This window comes from Pleurodeles waltl, chromosome 3_1 (assembly GCF_031143425.1).
Source record: "Pleurodeles waltl isolate 20211129_DDA chromosome 3_1, aPleWal1.hap1.20221129, whole genome shotgun sequence".
Lineage (NCBI taxonomy): Eukaryota > Metazoa > Chordata > Amphibia > Caudata > Salamandridae > Pleurodeles > Pleurodeles waltl.
The window spans coordinates 1,373,391,561-1,373,412,693 of NC_090440.1; the positions used below are offsets into that span (position 1 = coordinate 1,373,391,561).

A 21,133-nucleotide genomic window follows, 5' to 3' on the forward strand; every position below is an offset into this window, starting at 1 on the left:
ATCCCCCATCTGCAAGATGGAGGATTTCTAAAAGTTAGAGTCACTTCAGCTCAGGACACCTTAGGGGCTGTCCTGACTGGCCAGTGACTCCTCCTTGTTTTTCTCATTATTTTCTCCGGCCTTGCCGCCAAAAAGTGGGGCCTGGCCGGAGGGGGCGGGCAACTCCACTAGCTGGAGTGTCCTGCTGGGTTGGCACAAAGGAGGTGAGCCTTTGAGGCTCACCGCCAGGTGTGACAATTCCTGCCTGGGGCTGCGTTAGCATCTCCACCCAGTGCAGGCTTTGTTACTGGCCTCAGAGTGACAAAGGCACTCTCCCCATGGGGCCAGCAACATGTCTCGGTTTGTGGCAGGCTGCTAAAACTAGTCAGCCTACACAGATAGTCGGTTAAGTTTCAGGGGGCACCTCTAAGGTGCCCTCTGGGGTGTATTTTACAATAAAATGTACACTGGCATCAGTGTGCATTTATTGTGCTGAGAAGTTTGATACCAAACTTCCCAGTTTTTAGTGTAGCCATTATGGTGCTGTGGAGTTCGTGTTTGACAAACTCCCAGACCATATACTCTTATGGCTACCCTGCACTTACAATGTCTAAGGTTTTGTTTAGACACTGTAGGGGTACCATGCTCATGCACTGGTACCCTCACCTATGGTATAGTGCACCCTGCCTTAGGGCTGTAAGGCCTGCTAGAGGGGTGTCTTACCTATACTGCATAGGCAGTGAGAGGCTGGCATGGCACCCTGAGGGGAGTGCCATGTCGACTTACTCGTTTTGTCCTCACTAGCACACACAAGCTGGCAAGCAGGGTGTCTGTGCTGAGTGAGAGGTCTCCAGGGTGGCATAAGACATGCTGCAGCCCTTAGAGACCTTCCTTGGCATCAGGGCCCTTGGTACTAGAAGTACCAGTTACAAGGGACTTATCTGGATGCCAGGGTCTGCCAATTGTGGATACAAAAGTACAGGTTAGGGAAAGAACACTGGTGCTGGGGCCTGGTTAGCAGGCCTCAGCACACTTTCAATTGTAAACATAGCATCAGCAAAGGCAAAAAGTCAGGGGGCAACCATGCCAAGGAGGCATTTCCTTACACAACCCCCCCCCAAACGAAAGAGGATGAGACTAACCTTTCCCAAGAGAGTCTTCATTTTCTAAGTGGAAGAACCTGGAAAGGCCATCTGCATTGGCATGGGCAGTCCCAGGTCTGTGTTCCACTATAAAGTCCATTCCCTGTAGGGAGATGGACCACCTCAACAGTTTAGGATTTTCACCTTTCATTTGCATCAGCCATTTGAGAGGTCTGTGGTCAGTTTGAACTAGGAAGTGAGTCCCAAAGAGGTATGGTCTCAGCTTCTTCAGGGACCAAACCACAGCAAAGGCCTCCCTCTCAATGGCACTCCAACGCTGCTCCCTGGGGAGTAACCTCCTGCTAATGAAAGCAACAGGCTGGTCAAGGCCATCATCATTTGTTTGGGACAAAACTGCCCCTATCCCATGTTCAGAGGCATCAGTCTGCACAATGAACTGCTTAGAATAATCTGGAGCTTTTAGAACTGGTGCTGAGCACATTGCTTGTTTCAGGGTGTCAAAGGCCTGTTGGCATTCCACAGTCCAGTTCACTTTCTTGGGCATTTTCTTGGAGGTGAGTTCAGTGAGGGCTGTCACAATGGATCCATATCCCTTCACAAACCTCCTATAGTACCCAGTCAAGCCAAGGAATGCCCTGACTTGAGTCTGGGTTTTTGGAGCTACCCAGTCCAGAATAGTCTGGATCTTGGGTTGGAGTGGCTGAACTTGGCCTCCACCTACAAGGTGGCCCAAGTAAACCACTGTTCCCTGCCCTATCTGGCATTTGGATGCCTTGATAGAGAGGCCTGCAGATTGCAGAGCCTTCAAAACCTTCTTCAGGTGGACCAGGTGATCCTGCCAGGTGGAGCTAAAGACAGCAATATCATCAAGATAAGCTGTGCTAAAGGACTCCAAGCCAGCAAGGACTTGATTCACCAACCTTTGGAAGGTGGCAGGGGCATTCTTTAAACCAAAGGGCATAACAGTAAACTGATAATGCCCATCAGGTGTGGAGAATGCTGTTTTCTCTTTTGCTCCAGGTGCCATTTTTATTTGCCAGTACCCTGCTGTCAAGTCAAAGGTACTTAAGAATTTGGCAGCACCTAATTTGTCTATGAGCTCATCAGCTCTTGGAATTGGATGAGCATCTGTCTTGGTGACAGAATTGAGCCCTCTGTAGTCCACACAAAACCTCATCTCTTTCTTTCCATCTTTGGTGTGAGGTTTGGGGACTAAGACCACTGGGCTAGCCCAGGGGCTGTCAGAGCGCTCAATTACTCCCAATTCCAGCATCTTGTGGACTTCCACCTTGATGCTTTCTTTAACATGGTCAGATTGTCTAAAGATTTTGTTCTTGACAGGCATGCTGTCTCCTGTGTCCACATCATGGGTACACAGGTGTGTCTGACCAGGGGTTAAGGAGAAGAGTTCAGGAAACTGTTGTAGGACTCTCCTACAATCAGCTTGCTGTTGGCCAGAGAGGGTGTCTGAGTAGATCACTCCATCTACTGTGCCATCTTTTGGGTCTGATGACAGAAGATCAGGGAGAGGTTCACTCTCTGCCTCCTGATCCTCATCTGTTACCATCAACAGATTGACATCAGCCCGGTCATGGAAGAGCTTAAGGCGGTTCACATGGATCACCCTCTTGGGGCTCCTGCTTGTGCCCAGGTCCACCAGGTAGGTGACCTGACTCTTCCTTTCTAGTACTGGGTAAGGGCCACTCCATTTGTCCTGGAGTGCCCTGGGAGCCACAGGCTCCAGAACCCAGACTTTCTGCCCTGGTTGGAACTCAACCAGTGCAGCCTTTTGGTCATACCAAAACTTCTGGAGCTGTTGGCTGGCCTCAAGGTTTTTGGTTGCCTTTTCCATGTACTCTGCCATTCTAGAGCGAAGGCCAAGTACATAGTCCACTATGTCCTGTTTAGGCTCATGGAGAGGTCTCTCCCAGCCTTCTTTAACAAGGGCAAGTGGTCCCCTTACAGGATGACCAAACAGAAGTTCAAAGGGTGAGAATCCTACTCCCTTCTGTGGCACCTCTCTGTAAGCGAAAAGCAGGCATGGTAAGAGGACATCCCATCTCCTTTTGAGTTTTTCTGGGAGCCCCATGATCATGCCCTTTAATGTCTTGTTGAATCTCTCAACTAAGCCATTAGTTTGTGGATGGTATGGTGTAGTGAATTTATAAGTCACCCCACACTCATTCCACATGTGCTTTAGGTATGCTGACATGAAGTTGGTACCTCTGTCAGACACCACCTCCTTAGGGAAACCCACTCTGGTAAAGATACCAATGAGGGCCTTGGCTACTGCAGGGGCAGTAGTCGACCTAAGGGGAATAGCTTCAGGATACCGGGTAGCATGATCCACTACTACCAGGATATACATATTTCCTGAGGCTGTGGGAGGTTCCAGTGGACCAACTATGTCCACACCCACTCTTTCAAAGGGAACCCCCACCACTGGAAGTGGAATGAGGGGGGCCTTTGGATGTCCACCTGTCTTACCACTGGCTTGACAGGTGGGACAGGAGAGGCAAAACTCCTTAACCATGTTGGACATATTGGGCCAGTAGAAGTGGTTGACTAACCTCTCCCACGTCTTGGTTTGTCCCAAATGTCCAGCAAGGGGAATGTCATGGGCCAATGTTAGGATGAACTTCCTGAACAGCTGAGGCACTACCACTCTCCTAGTGGCACCAGGTTTGGGGTCTCTGGCCTCAGTGTACAGGAGTCCATCTTCCCAATAGACCCTATGCGTTCCATTTTTCTTGCCTTTGGACTCTTCAGCAGCTTGCTGCCTAAGGCCTTCAAGAGAGGGACAGGTGTCTTGTCCCTTACACAGCTCCTCCCTTGAGGGTCCCCCTGGGCCTAAGAGCTCAACCTGATAAGGTTCAAGCTCCAAAGGCTCAGTTCCCTCAGAGGGCAGAACTTCTTCCTGAGAAGAGAGGTTCCCTTTCTTTTGCTGTGTTGTAGTTGGTTTCCCAACTGACTTTCCTGTTCTCTTGGTAGGCTGGGCCATTCTTCCAGACTCCAGCTCTACTTGTTCACCCTGTGCCTTGCACTGTGCTCTTGTTTTCACACACACCAGTTCAGGGATACCCAGCATTGCTGCATGGGTTTTTAGTTCTACCTCAGCCCATGCTGAGGACTCCAGGTCATTTCCAAGCAGACAGTCCACTGGGATATTTGAGGAGACCACCACCTGTTTCAGGCCATTGACCCCTCCCCATTCTAAAGTAACCATTGCCATGGGATGTACTTTTCTCTGATTGTCAGCGTTGGTGACTGTGTAAGTTTTCCCAGTCAGGTATTGGCCAGGGGAAACCAGTTTCTCTGTCACCATGGTGACACTGGCACCTGTATCCCTCAGGCCCTCTATTCTAGTCCCATTAATTAAGAGTTGCTGTCTGTATTTTTGCATGTTAGGCGGCCAGACAGCTAGTGTGGCTAAATCCACCCCACCCTCAGAAACTAGAGTAGCTTCAGTGTGGACCCTGATTTGCTCTGGGCACACTGTTGATCCCACTTGGAGACTAGCCATACCAGTGTTACCTGGATGGGAGTTTGGAGTGGAACCTTTCTTGGGACAGGCCTTGTCTCCAGTTTGGTGTCCATGCTGTTTACAGCTATGACACCAGGCCTTTTTGGGATCAAAGTTTTTACCCTTGTACCCATTGTTTTGTGAAGAGGCTCTGGGCCCACCCTCCTGTGCAGGTTTTTGGGGGCCTGTAGAAGACTCTTTACTATTTTTAGTTTTGGTTGTCTCATCACCCTTCCCCTGGGGAGTCTTTGTGACCCCTTTCTTTTGGTCACCCCCTGTTGAAGTCTTGGACACCCTTGTCTTGACCCAATGGTCCGCCTTCTTTCCCAATTCTTGGGGAGAAATTGGTCCTAGGTCTACCAGATGCTGATGCAGTTTATCATTGAAACAATTACTTAACAGGTGTTCTTTCACAAATAAATTGTACAGCCCATCATAATTACTTACACCACTGCCTTGAATCCAACCATCTAGTGTTTTCACTGAGTAGTCAACAAAGTCAACCCAGGTCTGGCTCGAGGATTTTTGAGCCCCCCTGAACCTAATCCTGTACTCCTCAGTGGAGAATCCAAAGCCCTCAATCAGGGTACCCTTCATGAGGTCATAAGATTCTGCATCTTTTCCAGAGAGTGTGAGGAGTCTATCCCTACACTTTCCAGTGAACATTTCCCAAAGGAGAGCACCCCAGTGAGATCTGTTCACTTTTCTGGTTACACAAGCCCTCTCAAAAGCTGTGAACCACTTGGTGATGTCATCACCATCTTCAAATTTTGTCACAATCCCTTTGGGGATTTTTAACATGTCAGGAGAATCTCTGACCCTATTTATATTGCTGCCACCATTGATGGGTCCTAGGCCCATCTCTTGTCTTTCCCTTTCTATGGCTAGGAGCTGTCTCTCTAAAGCCAATCTTTTGGCCATCCTGGCTAACAGGAGGTCATCTTCACTGAGAGCATCCTCAGTGATTTCAGAAATGTGGGACCCTCCTGTGAGGGACTCACTATTTCTGACTAACACAGTTGGAGACAGGACTTGAGGGGTCCTGTTCTCCCTATTTAGGACTGGAGGAGGGACATTGGCCTCCAAGTCACTAATTTCTTCCTCTGTGATGTCATCATCAGAGGGGTTGGCTTTTTCAAACTCTGCCAACAGCTCCTGGAGCTGAATTTTGGTAGGTCTGGAGCCAATGGTTATTTTCTTTATATTACAGAGAGACCTTAGCTCCCTCATCTTAAGATGGAGGTAAGGTGTGGTGTCGAGTTCCACCACCTGCATCTCTGTATCAGACATTATTCTGCTAAGAGTTGGAATACTTTTTAAAGAATCTAAAACTGTTTCTAGAATCTAATTTCAAACTTTTAACAAACTTTTAAACTCTAAAAGACAATGCTAAACAGGGACTTAACACACAAGGCCCTAGCAGGACTTTTAAGAATTTAGAAAAATTTTAAATTGCAAAAATGAATTTCTAATGACAATTTTGGAATTTGTCGTGTGATCAGGTATTGGCTGAGTAGTCCAGCAAATGCAAAGTCTTGTACCCCACCGCTGATCCACCAATGTAGGAAGTTGGCTCTGTATGTGCTATTTCAAAGTAAGGAATAGCATGCACAGAGTCCAAGGGTTCCCCTTAGAGGTAAGATAGTGGCAAAAAGAGATAATACTAATGCTCTATTTTGTGGTAGTGTGGTCGAGCAGTAGGCTTATCCAAGGAGTAGTGTTAAGCATTTGTTGTACATACACATAGACAATAAATGAGGTACACACACTCAGAGACAAATCCAGCCAATAGGTTTTTGTATAGAAAAATATCTTTTCTTAGTTTATTTTAAGAACCACAGGTTCAAATTCTACATGTAATATCTCATTCGAAAGGTATTGCAGGTAAGTACTTTAGGAACTTCAAATCATCAAAATTGCATGTATACTTTTCAAGTTATTCACAAATAGCTGTTTTAAAAGTGGACACTTAGTGCAATTTTCACAGTTCCTAGGGGAGGTAAGTATTTGTTAGGTTAACCAGGTAAGTAAGACACTTACAGGGCTTAGTTCTTGGTCCAAGGTAGCCCACCGTTGGGGGTTCAGAGCAACCCCAAAGTCATCACACCAGCAGCTCAGGGCCGGTCAGGTGCAGAGTTCAAAGTGGTGCCCAAAACACATAGGCTAGAATGGAGAGAGGGGGTGCCCCGGTTCCGGTCTGCTTGCAGGTAAGTACCCGCGTCTTCGGAGGGCAGACCAGGGGGGTTTTGTAGGGCACCGGGGGGGACACAAGCCCACACAGAAATTTCACCCTCAGCAGCGCGGGGGCGGCCGGGTGCAGTGTAGAAACTGGCGTCGGGTTCGCAATGTTAGTCTATGAGAGATCTCGGGATCTCTTCAGCGCTGCAGGCAGGCAAGGGGGGGATTCCTCGGGGAAACCTCCACTTGGGCAAGGGAGAGGGACTCCTGGGGGTCACTTCTCCAGTGAAAGTCCGGTCCTTCAGGTCTTGGGGGCTGCGGGTGCAGGGTCTCTCCCAGGCGTCGGGACTTTGGATGCAAAGAGTCGCGGTCAGGGGAAGCCTCGGGATTCCCTCTGCAGGCGGCGCTGTGGGGGCTCAGGGGGGACAGGTTTTGGTACTCACAGTATCAGAGTAGTCCTGGGGTCCCTCCTGAGGTGTTGGATCTCCACCAGCCGAGTCGGGGTCGCCGGGTGCAGTGTTGCAAGTCTCACGCTTCTTGCGGGGAGCTTGCAGGGTTCTTTAAAGCTGCTGGAAACAAAGTTGCAGCTTTTCTTGGAGCAGGTCCGCTGTCCTCGGGAGTTTCTTGTCTTTTCGAAGCAGGGGCAGTCCGCAGAGGATGTCGAGGTCGCTGGTCCCTTTGGAAGGCGTCGCTGGAGCAGGATCTTTGGAAGGCAGGAGACAGGCCGGTGAGTTTCTGGAGCCAAGGCAGTTGTCGTCTTCTGGTCTTCCTCTGCAGGGGTTTTTCAGCTAGGCAGTCCTTCTTCTTGTAGTTGCAGGAATCTAATTTTCTAGGGTTCAGGGTAGCCCTTAAATACTAAATTTAAGGGCGTGTTTAGGTCTGGGGGGTTAGTAGCCAATGGCTACTAGCCCTGAGGGTGGGTACACCCTCTTTGTGCCTCCTCCCAAGGGGAGGGGGTCACAATCCTAACCCTATTGGGGGAATCCCCCATCTGCAAGATGGAGGATTTCTAAAAGTTAGAGTCACTTCAGCTCAGGACACCTTAGGGGCTGTCCTGACTGGCCAGTGACTCCTCCTTGTTTTTCTCATTATTTTCTCCGGCCTTGCCGCCAAAAAGTGGGGCCTGGCCGGAGGGGGCGGGCAACTCCACTAGCTGGAGTGTCCTGCTGGGTTGGCACAAAGGAGGTGAGCCTTTGAGGCTCACCGCCAGGTGTGACAATTCCTGCCTGGGGCTGCGTTAGCATCTCCACCCAGTGCAGGCTTTGTTACTGGCCTCAGAGTGACAAAGGCACTCTCCCCATGGGGCCAGCAACATGTCTCGGTTTGTGGCAGGCTGCTAAAACTAGTCAGCCTACACAGATAGTCGGTTAAGTTTCAGGGGGCACCTCTAAGGTGCCCTCTGGGGTGTATTTTACAATAAAATGTACACTGGCATCAGTGTGCATTTATTGTGCTGAGAAGTTTGATACCAAACTTCCCAGTTTTTAGTGTAGCCATTATGGTGCTGTGGAGTTCGTGTTTGACAAACTCCCAGACCATATACTCTTATGGCTACCCTGCACTTACAATGTCTAAGGTTTTGTTTAGACACTGTAGGGGTACCATGCTCATGCACTGGTACCCTCACCTATGGTATAGTGCACCCTGCCTTAGGGCTGTAAGGCCTGCTAGAGGGGTGTCTTACCTATACTGCATAGGCAGTGAGAGGCTGGCATGGCACCCTGAGGGGAGTGCCATGTCGACTTACTCGTTTTGTCCTCACTAGCACACACAAGCTGGCAAGCAGGGTGTCTGTGCTGAGTGAGAGGTCTCCAGGGTGGCATAAGACATGCTGCAGCCCTTAGAGACCTTCCTTGGCATCAGGGCCCTTGGTACTAGAAGTACCAGTTACAAGGGACTTATCTGGATGCCAGGGTCTGCCAATTGTGGATACAAAAGTACAGGTTAGGGAAAGAACACTGGTGCTGGGGCCTGGTTAGCAGGCCTCAGCACACTTTCAATTGTAAACATAGCATCAGCAAAGGCAAAAAGTCAGGGGGCAACCATGCCAAGGAGGCATTTCCTTACAGTTAGCTAAAGTTGTAGAATGTTATTATGTCACTTCTGCATGATTCCTTTGTAGATTTGTTGTATGTAATGCCTGTGTCACTGTTGCATGATTCTAGAATGTAGTCTTCTCTGGTAGTCGGAGAGATGCCTTGTATTGAAGAGGTCATGGGTTTTATATGGAATAATCTTGAGCTTCAGTTTTATACTCTTTGGCTCTAGTTACTGCTCATTCCTTTGCAACTCTGTACTACAATCATGTCAATGATTCTACCAGCGTTGTCGCATGGGACGAGTTCTTAAAGTGGGGTGTGAGGTTGCTCCCTGTGTTTAGGACTGGGAATCAGGTATCTCCCTCCGGCAATAGATGTGTAAAATTACGCTGTGCCTTAGTGTTTGCATAAGGTATATCCTCAGTATTAGATATGTTAGATTCTCAAACACTTCCTCATCTAAGTTCATGCTGACGTAAGGTGTGTGAATCCGCCAGGCAGGCAAATGATCTTAGTCCTTATGATAGGAGGTTTCACATCTACACTCGAGACACTGTATCCCAGAGTTCACCCCACTGATAGTCATGTTTTTGTGATTGTGAAACCTCCCTGTTGTGCCCTTGGCAGAGAGTTCATGGATGGGTATTTAGGGTGCAGATTTACTGTAATTTTGCGTCAGGTTTGAGTCACTTTTGTGGTGTAGCTCCGATATAAAATCATATTTGGTATTTGCTAAGAGCTACAAAGCCACTTTGCATGGTTTGGTAAATACTAAGTAACGCAACGCAGTGCATAGTGTTGCCTGGCGTTACCTTCCTTTGGGAAGATGTTCTATGGGTGGAGCATGGGCATTCCCATGCATCCATAAATGGATTTCGGTGCATGCCCAGATTTACTAAACCTAGTACACCTGGGAATGTGTCACAATGGTACACCTTCTCAAGTGACATGTAGCAAAGACAAATATCTTTATTTCACATGTGCTGCATTCTGCAGCTCATATAGAAATAGAAATATGCATCTGAAGACTGTTTTTTATGCAGAAAGGGAGCCCTTTTCTGCACAAAAACAAACCTACCTGTAACTCGGGCACCCTTTCATCATGATGCAAAGGTGACTGCGTTTGCGCTACTTAGCCTCAGGTGTGCCAGCATAGGAAGAGAACTGAAGAGTGCCATATCTTAGTAGATTTAGCACTTTTCAGCTCTCTCCCAATCATGCAATGTATTCTCCAATCTGGCTCTGACATGCACGTCTTCATCACTTTAGTCAGCTTCATGGACCTATGCTTTGGAGGCAACTAATAGTCCATGTGGACTAGTGTTGATGTCTATGGCTCTCTATAGCTCATGATATGGCAGCAGTTACTGGCAGAACCAGAAAATCGAATACAGCTTCAAGCCCCGCTTTTGTCATGGTCCTTTTCAATTTGATGATCAGTTCACAGGAAAGATGTTTCATAGGTCTCTCTAGTGCATGACATTATTTACAGGAGATGATTCTTCTTCTGCCCTTCTCTATATGAGTGGTCCTTACATTTGGTGGATTTGTTGAAGCTTTGGCTTGCTACTTTTGCAAGGCCTATTAGAACTGGCGTGGCCAATGGTAAGGAGTCTTGTGGCTGTTGCTTGTGTGGTTGCCCTCACCTTTTTTACCGTTTGGTTCTTCTGATTACTTTCCCCCTGATCCCTGATCCTATTGTCCAATTCATCGGGCGACTGGTCCTTGCTCTACTACCATTTTGTTTCTTTGGCTTCATGGCATTCTAGGCTGCTTCCCCTAGTGATGTCGCAATGGCAATCTGTTGCACCGGTTAGGTTAACCTATTGAGATTTCCCTTCAGTTACCCCCTACTGTTGGAGTCTATTGCTACTGTTGCATTGTGGTTGGGTTCCTGTTCCTCCATTCATGATCTGCCAGTTACACCAGCTCAAACAAACTTCTGCAGCTGTCTGAATAGGTTTGTTGTGTCCATCATGGTGGTCTTTTCTGCCTTGACTAGTGGCACTTCCTACACTGACCCATCGAGGAATAGATATTGCTCTACATTGCACTATGATGGCAGCCATCATGAAGCTCTCCCTACTGGACGCTGAGCTGTTTGGTCTGCCTTCGGTCACCTTGTTTAATTGGGCTTCCCAGGGCCTAGTGATATTCTGCCCTTCTTGCCTTGAAGATGTCTGTTCTGCCTGCTTCTGCTTACATTAAATGTTTTTCCTTTTCCTCTCAATGGAGTCCTTCTTCTCACCCTCAACTTCAAGGGTCCATCCCAGCATGCTCTCTGAGACCTTCTTCCATACCTACTTGATGTTTCTGGCTTTCCCTAATGCACTGGGCTCTTGCTCGAAGGTTGTTCACAATCTTTGCTGTTTGTGCAGTCATCAGTGTTAGTTTACCAGGTCTTCACAGTCTGGCACCTGGGATCTCAGATAAACTTCCACAATCCCTTCCATTTCCAGTCATTGGCCAACTCTTGCCCTTTTAACTAGCCTCAGCAGGGCAGTGATCCAAGCCCGCAGAGGTTCTTCTGTTCATGTGGGTGTTCTTCTCAGTGCCATTTTTCTAGGGGATGCTGGGTAGGTTTCTTTTTGCATTTGTGGTTGTGAGATCCTTGTTGACTGTCAATAGATGTTTGGTCTGTCTAGCAGTGTGTCTTGCTGATTTTTTTTCACCAGTATTGACTTATGGATTCTCGTTTCAGTTGTGCTGGTACCGTATTTAAGGGTTCCTTGGATCTGCAAGATGTATCTATTAATTTGATCTGTCACTTCCAGTGCCTTCATTTCCTACATCTTTCCTCATGTATAATCCAGGTCTTACCTTTCTCGCCAAAGTCCACACCCAATGTCTTCCTGTTAGTATTGGCTCCTTTCTTGGATGGTTCGTCTCACTGGGCATCCATCCACCTCAGTTGTTTCATGTGCATTCTGTCCCCCTGGACCATCAAGGGGGTATATGTTTTTGAGGTTCCTGTGGCTGCCTTTCATATGCACTGCTTTGTTGTTCTTTAGACTGCTTTGGGGCTCATTTTGTGTCACAACATCCATCGATGGGGCCGGGTAGCATGCTGCTCATTGCTCCTCTCTCACTGACGTCCTTGTCCAAAGGAGGTTGTGGTGGTAAGGGTGTCCCAGTGAGGTTCAACTGACCATTTCGGAGCCCGTTTTCTTTCCTGCATATTCTTCAGGCCTGATGTTGGATGCAAGCTGTTGTCCGACCTCGAACTTGGATTGGTCAAAAGTGTGGAGGGCCTGCCTGGCTCTCTTGGCCTCTGTGATTTCTTTACAGGTCTGGGTTGTGGAGTGTTAGGTTGCTGACAATGTATCCCTGACCTCTATGGCCCATTAGGTGTTCTCAAGTCCTAAGACCATGCAGCAGTGGCCAGCTGAATTTGCTTTTGGACTGGACTCCCATCATTTTGAGTCAGCAGATATTGCCTGTAGTGATTAATGTGCTGAGAGGCACTTTTTGCTGGTTCTTCCTCCATGTGGTTAATGTGCTTGTGAACAACTTTGCCAGGCTTTCCTCTCCTGTCTTGAATTCTGTACACTCTGAGAAGTGTTGGCTACCTTAAACAGAGTGATTGATTCTCCCTCCCCTGGCCCTGTTTTCTTTTTGAACCATTGCATTTCTTCCTCGCTGTTGCACTAGTTCCCAGGCCTGGGTTCACATGAGTTTGTCAGTTTTCTCTCCCTTCGAAAATGGAGCCTCCTTTTTTGTCTTTCCTCCCTTGTCCTATTTCCTGAGTCTGATTCATTGGGTGTTGGTGTGCATTGTCTTGGAGGGTGTGCACTGGCTACTGCAGGTGTGATTCACCTTCCGCAACTCCTTTCTTTTGCAGGGTACTAGATGCTCTGATTTCCTCCACATCACATCATTTTTTTATTCTTCTCCTATGCCTCTCAAATACCTTCAACTTTCAGGTTTAATATGTGGGGTTAGTGTCTCATCAGCCTCTGTCTCTAGCAGTCCTCTTTTAGATATTCCTCACCTTCCCTCATTGAGGAAGAAGCTGGAATCCCTGACGGTCCCTGCTCATTCTCACAGGCCTTACCTGTTCATTTGGGGTCCCCTTCCTCTGGGTGTTCTCTTCTCCATCTTGTCTTATTGGAAGATTGCGTTGTGTTATTTTCTATTTTTTCCCCATAGGCTGTCACTTCCTTAGACTGGCATGCTTCCTGTGGTGCTGCTTCAGGGCTTCTCCCTCTGACATGTTCCCACTACCTGGTGGAGGTGGGTTCTGGTGGTGGGGAGACTGTTATCATGTGTTGTCATTTAAATTACCTGTTGGTGGGGCTGTTTACACTTTTTTCGTTTACACGTGTGTAACTAGGATTTCCAGTGTTGCACTTTCTTTGGATGTTGCATATATCTTCCTGTGTTCAGATTCATTTCAGTAGGGACTGGTATGAGTAACTGAATGAGGAGGCAATGCTTCAATTAATTACTGGTAATCTTATTACTCTAATTTCACCTTCCTCCTGCCATTCCGTACATCCCTCCCAACCTCCTGAAGTGGACCTATGGCTTTGTCTGTAGGGAGCTTAATCATGAGTTTAAGTTCAGCAGATTTTGGGACATAGTGCCTGGGTTGGAAGCGCAGTCTCCCATCTCAAGTATCCAGGCCATCAGTTAGGTGAACAGTGAATGCCTCTCTGAGAGGTGCACACACCACGCTTGTAAGACCTGGGATCAGGAAGATGGAATTGGAGTAGTTAAACTACATGTAAGTAATAGAGACATTAATTTTCTGTGTGTTGAAGAATTTGGTGAAAGTCTGATGTAAGATTGCACCTTGGTCAGTAGCAGAGGGTAAGGCCTATCCTGTCAATGTTATGGAAATTATTTTCTTACTGCTATTGTTGCTAATTACCCCTGGTAAAGCACACCATCCGCCATTAGCCTGGCATCTGTTTTCCAAGTAGGCGAGAGCTGATGAGGTCTTAATGTTGAGTGGGGCACCTTTAGCTGTTGGTTATAAGCATATCCCTCTAGTATTAGGTATATGATTTTATGCAGCGCTGTTTTGCTTTGAATGGAATATACCTATTATATGTCATATGTAATTCTTCCTTGTGCTGTGGATTTTCCTATAGATTTCATTGATAGATTTAGTCTTCCACCCATTGATCATTGAAGTTTCAATTGCGTTGAATGTTGGGCTTCTCCCTGGTCAGTAGTCTTTGATATCTGTTTGCTGCTATGTATGTAATACTGTATATATGTGATAAAGTACCTCTTGGTGTATATCATAAGGTTATTGCAAGTCACCAAGGAGGTCCATAACCATTAAGAGAAATGAGGTGGCAGGCCATTTCCTTTATAAGGTCATGGAACTCCAAGGTGATTTGCAATATCCTTTATTGTATGACAAAATGTAGTCTGTTCCCTATGATATTTGGTCGCTACATCACTTTTCCAACAAACTAATTAAAACCTTTAGGTCCTGTTCTTTAATGTTCATTACAAACAGAAAAAGAGGCAGAACATGTACTGTGAAAAGTATCACATTAAAAGGCAGTTATGGTTTTGCCAGAAGATATAGATTCGGTTTCATGCAAGTCATATTAAAAAGATTCCATCTTTCCAGTAAATAACTATAGTGTGGAAAACCATAAACATATTAAAATAAATATCTCCCTTCTGCTGAACGCCTTTCATTTTAGGAAAACATATCAGTCCAAAGTAAAGCCAGTTCCCATTTGATTTGTTTAAATTGCTATTATAATTATACTTAGGGCATGACTTTAACCCCTGCTGCTGGTTCCGGAAGCAGGTATTGTGATGTCAGAACTCAACTGTAATAAGTTAATACAGTTGAGTGTGGACATCATTTCTTAGTTACAGGCAGCTATATATGCCACTATAAGGATAGGTTATTATACAGGGATTACAGGATCTCATGTACTATATCTCGGATTACTCGTATGTTCTGTTCTGATCAGATTGATAGCGGGACCCTCGGTCCCTCATGGATGCTTGTTATGTTGTGCTCTTGCGTTTTTTATCAGATTTGACCTCGTTGTAGCTTCTGCTGTTTATGATCTCACCTGCTCTTCTGTAAATAAATATATTCCTGTGTAGATCGGCCAGTGGCACGTGTCCGACCGGTTGACCATGGACACAAGCGTCTTCTCCTCCAACATCTCAGAAAGCCTGTTCAACACTACGCTGATCGTCACCACCATCTTGGTAAGTGTGGGCTCCTCAGGGAAGCCTTCTGGTGTAATTGCCCTAATCCTTCGACCACTCAGTGTGTCAGGGACCTCTCATTACAGCCGAGCGAAGAACTCCTGACAATGCAGATTAATGCTGTGTCGATGATTCATGCGGAAATGTGCTGTGACATTTGCTGGTCTCCGCAGCAGCTGGAGGACTCTCGTAGCAGTCACTGGAGCAGGACATTCTGCCACTGTGTTTACATCCTGAATGCAGGCCGTGGAGACCCTCTCTGTGAAGGGTGGGAAGCTCTTTGGAGAGAGCGGAGAAGCGAAAAGGCTGCCACTGGTCTATAAGCATAAATTTGAGCATCCATGACACGCTGTTACCTTTCAGACATCAGCTAGGAGGTGAAGGGCCAATCACATGTCAATGAAAGCGCCTGACTCTGTCCCAGATGACTGTTCTTCCAGAGGCACTGGCTTGCCAGGACTTACATTAGTTCCACTATAGGCTAAGCTGACTCCGAATACCGGGACTGGACCTCTGCAAGTGTCTCAGGTCACGGCGTCCTCATTTTATGGTCCAATTCAGCCACTTTTGTTTTCCTCCTCTTTCTTCCTATTAATGTTTAATTCTACTTTTTCTTGTTTATGTTTATTTGAAGCTCTAATTTTATTTTATACATTCAAATCTTTTATGCTTCCATAAAATTTAAATGAGATTTTTGGCCCCTGGAGGAGTGTACCACAGATCTCAAAGTGATCTGACACGTTTGGCTTCGGGAGCGAAAATGATTTTAAAAAAACAACCAGCCAAAGTGGAATTTCCAGCAAAATAAATTGTCAGCACTAATTATTTTAGCATTTCTGACTGTATTGCAAAAGGGGAAGCCGACCTCCAGCAGAACATCGAGTGTTGTGTTAAGGACTCGGGTGCGTGATGGCGAGAGGTGCAAGTGAGGTTGGTTGGAGAGCGCAAACCCTAGAGAAAGTGAAAGTGACGCATCCCAGTTTCTCCGCAGGAAAACCCGTACTTGATGCTCAAGGGGAACCAGCAGGGCCTGCAGGGCAACGAGCGCTACGAGGGCTTCTGCGTGGACATGCTGCAGGAGCTGGCCGAGATCCTGCGCTTCAACTATGAGATCCGGCTGGTGGCAGACGGAGTGTACGGCGTGCCCGAGGCCAACGGCAGCTGGACTGGCATGGTGGGAGAGCTGATCACCCGGGTAAGTGACCCTGGCGCAGCTGCGAGAGCAGTACTTACGTCTGTTACGCACCAATACTTACAGAGCGCTAACTCGGCCCGAGAGTAATGGGGTGGTCCGCACAGCAAGAGTGGGCATGATTCAAAAGCAGGAAGGAAACGATTCATGACGTGCACATTTTGTTAGGGCGCGCTCTCCACCACCCTCAGCAATGCATGTAGGGGGAGCAGCTAGACGTGGGCGTCAATTCACCTAAATGCCAAGCAGAGGCAGTGGGCTCACATGCCATTTGATCTTTACTGTGACACACACACACGTACGAACACATGGACGTCATTTAGGGGTCGCCAGGCTGGCCCTTTGCTACTCCCGCCGCTGTTTTTGTGAACCCTGTAAACTTCGTACTTGTATAGCGCACTACTCACCCGTTAGGGTCTCAAGGCGCTGTACGCATAACGCTGTGGAACCCCTCCTGGCTTTTCCCTGTGAGGTGCCCACTCCTGGGCAACCTCCAAGGTGAAGCCAGGCATCCCAGCGCTGTTGGGGCCGTTGTGGAGATTAAGCAAGCTATTGCCCAGAGTTACAGAGTGGGACCCACGAATCAGATTAGGCACCGATGCGAGAATTATCAGGTCCGAGGAAATTGAGCCCAAGACCCGCCAAGGTGGGAATGGAACCCTGGTCCCAGGCCAGATTTCTGCATCAGGGTCTGCCACTTTAACCATTGAGCCACACTTCTCCTCAGAGGTGGCAAATTCAGTGCCAGGAACACAGTGGCAGCTCGTCCTTATGGATGTCAGCTGGGGGAGGCAGATCGTCCTTATGGATGTCAGCTGGAGCTCCACTCTATTTGTTTTCTGTCGGCTTTTTTAATTACACTTACAGTGAATAATAACATATTATTCATTATGAATGTAGTAAAGATGGAGTACAATTAGCTGGAATATGCCCTTCCTGTTGTGTGCGTGCTTGTGGGTAAGAGTGTGTTTATGTGATAGAGAATATTTAAGTGTGAATTTGTGTGTTAGTATATGTGTGAGTGAAATTACAGGTGAAAGGGTGTTTGATGTCATTTCCGCTATCCCTGACATTTCGGTGAATTGACGTCCATGCACATGCACACACATGCATGCCACATGCATTTTGAAGCATTTTTTATTTACTTTAGCTGAAAGATAGGGTCATATTCAGCAAATTGTATTCCTTTTTTACACAAATAGTGAATAATATCATTTACTATTTGTGTAATGAAAACATTGACAGAAAATCATGAACGCGGAGCCCCAACTGACATCCATAGGACGAGCTGCCCCTGTGTTACAGGCACTCATTTTGCCACCTCTGAGGCAAAGGGTCACAATGCAGTGCCAGAGGTTGCAAAGGGGCGAGGCAGGGGTCGCATCTGCGACCCCTAGTGACCCCTTATTGACGTCCATGCAGTTGGAGCTGCACCTTTAAGATACATTTTGAGCCACTGCTATTTAGTAGTTATCTGGCTCTCTCCATATGCACAACTTAAGCATTCACAAGTCAAGATGAGAAGTTGTTTTGGTAGGGGGACTTGGAGCCAGAGGTATTGTGAAAGTGAGTGCCCCTTTATCACAGCACCACTCTTTGGGAGGGCGGCTCTATGTCTTACTAACTCAACTCAGATGCTTAGCATCACCTTAGAGCAGCAGTGTCCAATGCAGGTCCGGATGGGCTGGATCAACAGCAGGTGATCGGGACACCCACATAAAAAAATGTACGTACAGTCGATGTAACTGAAATTCAATAGCGTAATCACATATTAGAAGGGAGTGAAGGACATGAACTAAATTTCCAAACTATAGGCTCCCAAAGGTACATATAGAGCTTATGAAATGTGATTTTGGTTACATTTCAACACTCTCAAGAAACTGCATGAAAGTATTTGCAAACCTGGAGTACTACAGCTGAAAACCTGGTTTACCAAACACACATATTTTTCAGTTTCTGGCTACAATATAGAAGATATGTAGTTGTTTGGCTTTTAGCTCTTTATATTGGATGCTTCTATGTTGGTCTACTTTTTAAGGGAGTTGTTTTGAAGATGGAAAGAGGCAACCAGAATTTACACAAAAAGGATGACATTTAACTGATCCGTGAATGAGATGAAGGGAAGGTGTTTTCATAACTTGTTGGTTAACCAGCCTCATATCAAAAGTCTCAGAGGCCTGACATCTTTTTCCATCAATAACTCCTTTTTTGTGTCTAAAAAGGTTGTCAACCAAACACTCTTAACATTAAGCCCCAGAAACATGTTTCATACCTGTTGAGGTCTCTACCCCTCTTGTAGACAGTATTTGCAGAGTAACTTTCAAGGTCTTTCTAGCAAATACAGTACAGCTGGAACAGTGAACGGCATTGGTCTAGGGTATGGCCTTAAGTACTCAGAAGTTAACACTGCTCCTTTGCAGACATGTCCTTGTAAGAGATTCACCTTAGTTGAGCATAAGGCAATCATCCTTTGCTTGGGCTAGGGCACTTGGGTTCAGTTTATTTTATTACCTGCCTACTTCAATGTTGTCCAGCACAGAACTGTGACTAACACCAACATGCTTTCCATGCAGGGCTGGCTTTAACACAGGGCGACCTGTCCAACTTTACCTGACGTTGAGCTGGGACAATGATGTGTTTAGAAATAACTTATGGGTTTAAAAGCACCTGCTGAAAAGTTCCTTTTTTAGCTACTGTGGCTTATGCTAATGACACACAAATTATGGTTTCTATTCATAGCAGTGTTGAGGATGCTGTCAAGAGAGTCAATAACTGTATGAAGGACATCACCAATGGGATGACCTCTAACTGTTTGAAATTAAATTCTGAAAAAACACAGAGGTCCTTGTTTTTGGAAAAGATACCACCTTCTGGGATCACCCATGGTGGCCACAGACGCTGGGTTTACTGCCAACCCCTTTTTCTGAAGTAAAAAACCTACGGACAATTTTTGATACTGACCTATCTTTTCGGGTGCAAGATAGCTAACATCATCTTGCTTCTTATTGCTCAAGTCCCTTAGGAAGGTGTTGCAGTTAATCCCCTCTCAGTAGCAAAAATCGGTAGTCATTTCTCTTGTATTGTCATAAAATTTACTATTGTAATGCTCTTTACATGGGCATTCGACAATTAGCACTCAGTAAGCTTCAGATGTTACAGAATGCAGCTGCCGCCTTTAAAAAAAAGTCCTAAATTTTCATTGGTGTAAAAGTTTTGACTGAATTTCACTGGCTTCTGATGAAAAAGAGGGTCGGCTTTAAAGCACTTTGGGCCATATTTATACTTTTTGACGCAAAACTGCGCTAAAGCAGTTTTGCGTCAAAAAAATTAGCGCCGGCTAACGCCATTCTGAAGCGCCATGCGGGCGCCGTATTTAATCAATGACGTTAGCCGGCGTTAGCAGCCGGCGCTGCCTGGTGTGCGTGGAAAAAAACGACGTACACCAGGCAGCGCCGGCGTAGGGGGATATGGGGCTTGGGCGTCAAGAAATGGGGCAAGTCAGGTTGAGGCAATTTTTTCACCTCAACCCGATTTGCGCCATTTTTTTCGACTCCCAACCCCCATAGAAATGACTCCTGTCTTAGCAAAGACAGGAGTCATGCCCCCTTGCCCAATGGCCATGCCCAGGGGACTTCTGTCCCCTGGGCATGGTCATTGGGCATAGTGGCATGTAGGGGGGCACAAATCAGGCCCCCCATGCCACAAAAAAAAAAAAAAACACTTACCTGAACTTACCTTAATGTCCCTGGGATGGGTCCCTCCAGCCTTGGGTGTCCTCCTGGGGTGGGCAAGGGTGACAGGGGGTGTCCCTGGGGGCATGGGAGGGCACCTCTGGGCTCCTTCAGAGCCCACAGGTCCCTTAACGCCTGCCTTTTGCAGGCGCTAAAAAACGGCACAAAAGCGGCCGTACGTCATTTTTTTTGACCCGACCACTCCCGGGCGTGAATTTTGCCCGGGAGTATAAATCCGACGCACATGCCTCGGAGTCGATTTTTTAGACGGGAACGCCTACCTTGCATCTCATTAACGCAAAGTAGGTGTCCAAGCTAAAAAATGACGCAAACTCCATGGACTTTGGCGCTAGACGCATCTAACGCCAAAGTATAAATATGGAGTTAGTTTTGCGTCGAAATTGCGTCAAAAAAAACGACGCAATTCCGGCGCAAATGGAGTATAAATATGTCCCTTTGTTTAGCTCATAAGGCTTTGTACAGCATCAGACTCACCCGCCTTGCAAACAAAATCACGTGGTATAATCCTTCTAGAAATTTGAGATCCGCAGCAGCCTTTCATGTTTTTGTCCCCAAGAGAAAAAAAGCTTCCTGGGGCGGTGGCAGTTTTGTTTATACCACCTGTCAGTTGTGGAATAAAGTGCTTCTTCAGCTTTGAAGCCAATCGAATCTCTTCATAAAGTGCTGATTCATGGCTGTTCTCGTGCCTCCTTTGACCACTGTGCTTTTAATCCTAGCACGTCCCTTACTCTTTAGCGCCAAGACACCCTCAAGTACTCACACACTCTACAAATTCAAGTTCAAATTTCTTTTTTGTCCAGCAGTTTTCAGACAACAATAAAAATGTGAAGCTAACTCCGGTAGTTAATATTTCTGCTGGAGAGAGATTTGAGTTTTGTCTCATGGCAGTTTTGGCACCTTATAAAGTAGCAAAGATGGTTAATGTGCCTGCTGCAAAGAACATGTACTATGCAGGTCATAGAACAGTTTTTTTTCTGTGGATAGCTTAGTGAATTACTCCTTTTGTCATAGAGATCCTTTTGTTACTTGCAGTTCACAAGTTACACTCCTAATATAGCATTGACCTATGAACTGTCATCAAAGAGCTTCATGAAAACCGCTTTGTTTAGGTTATGAAGGTTTGTTTTTTACCCAGTCTTTCATTATCCTAGAAAGATAAATAGGGTTTGTATGGG

General features: G+C 46.6%; 1 protein-coding gene across 1 annotated transcript in view; it reads left to right on the plus strand.

Moving 5' to 3' along the window:
• Positions 1–21,133, plus strand: part of GRIK4 (glutamate ionotropic receptor kainate type subunit 4) — a 1,066,812-nt gene that overhangs the window by 947,060 nt on the left and 98,619 nt on the right. Inside the window, exons 11-12 of the mRNA XM_069224875.1 lie at positions 14,907–15,014; positions 16,006–16,209. Coding sequence (XP_069080976.1) covers positions 14,907–15,014; positions 16,006–16,209 — 312 coding nt within the window. The remainder of the gene's footprint in view (positions 1–14,906; positions 15,015–16,005; positions 16,210–21,133) is intronic.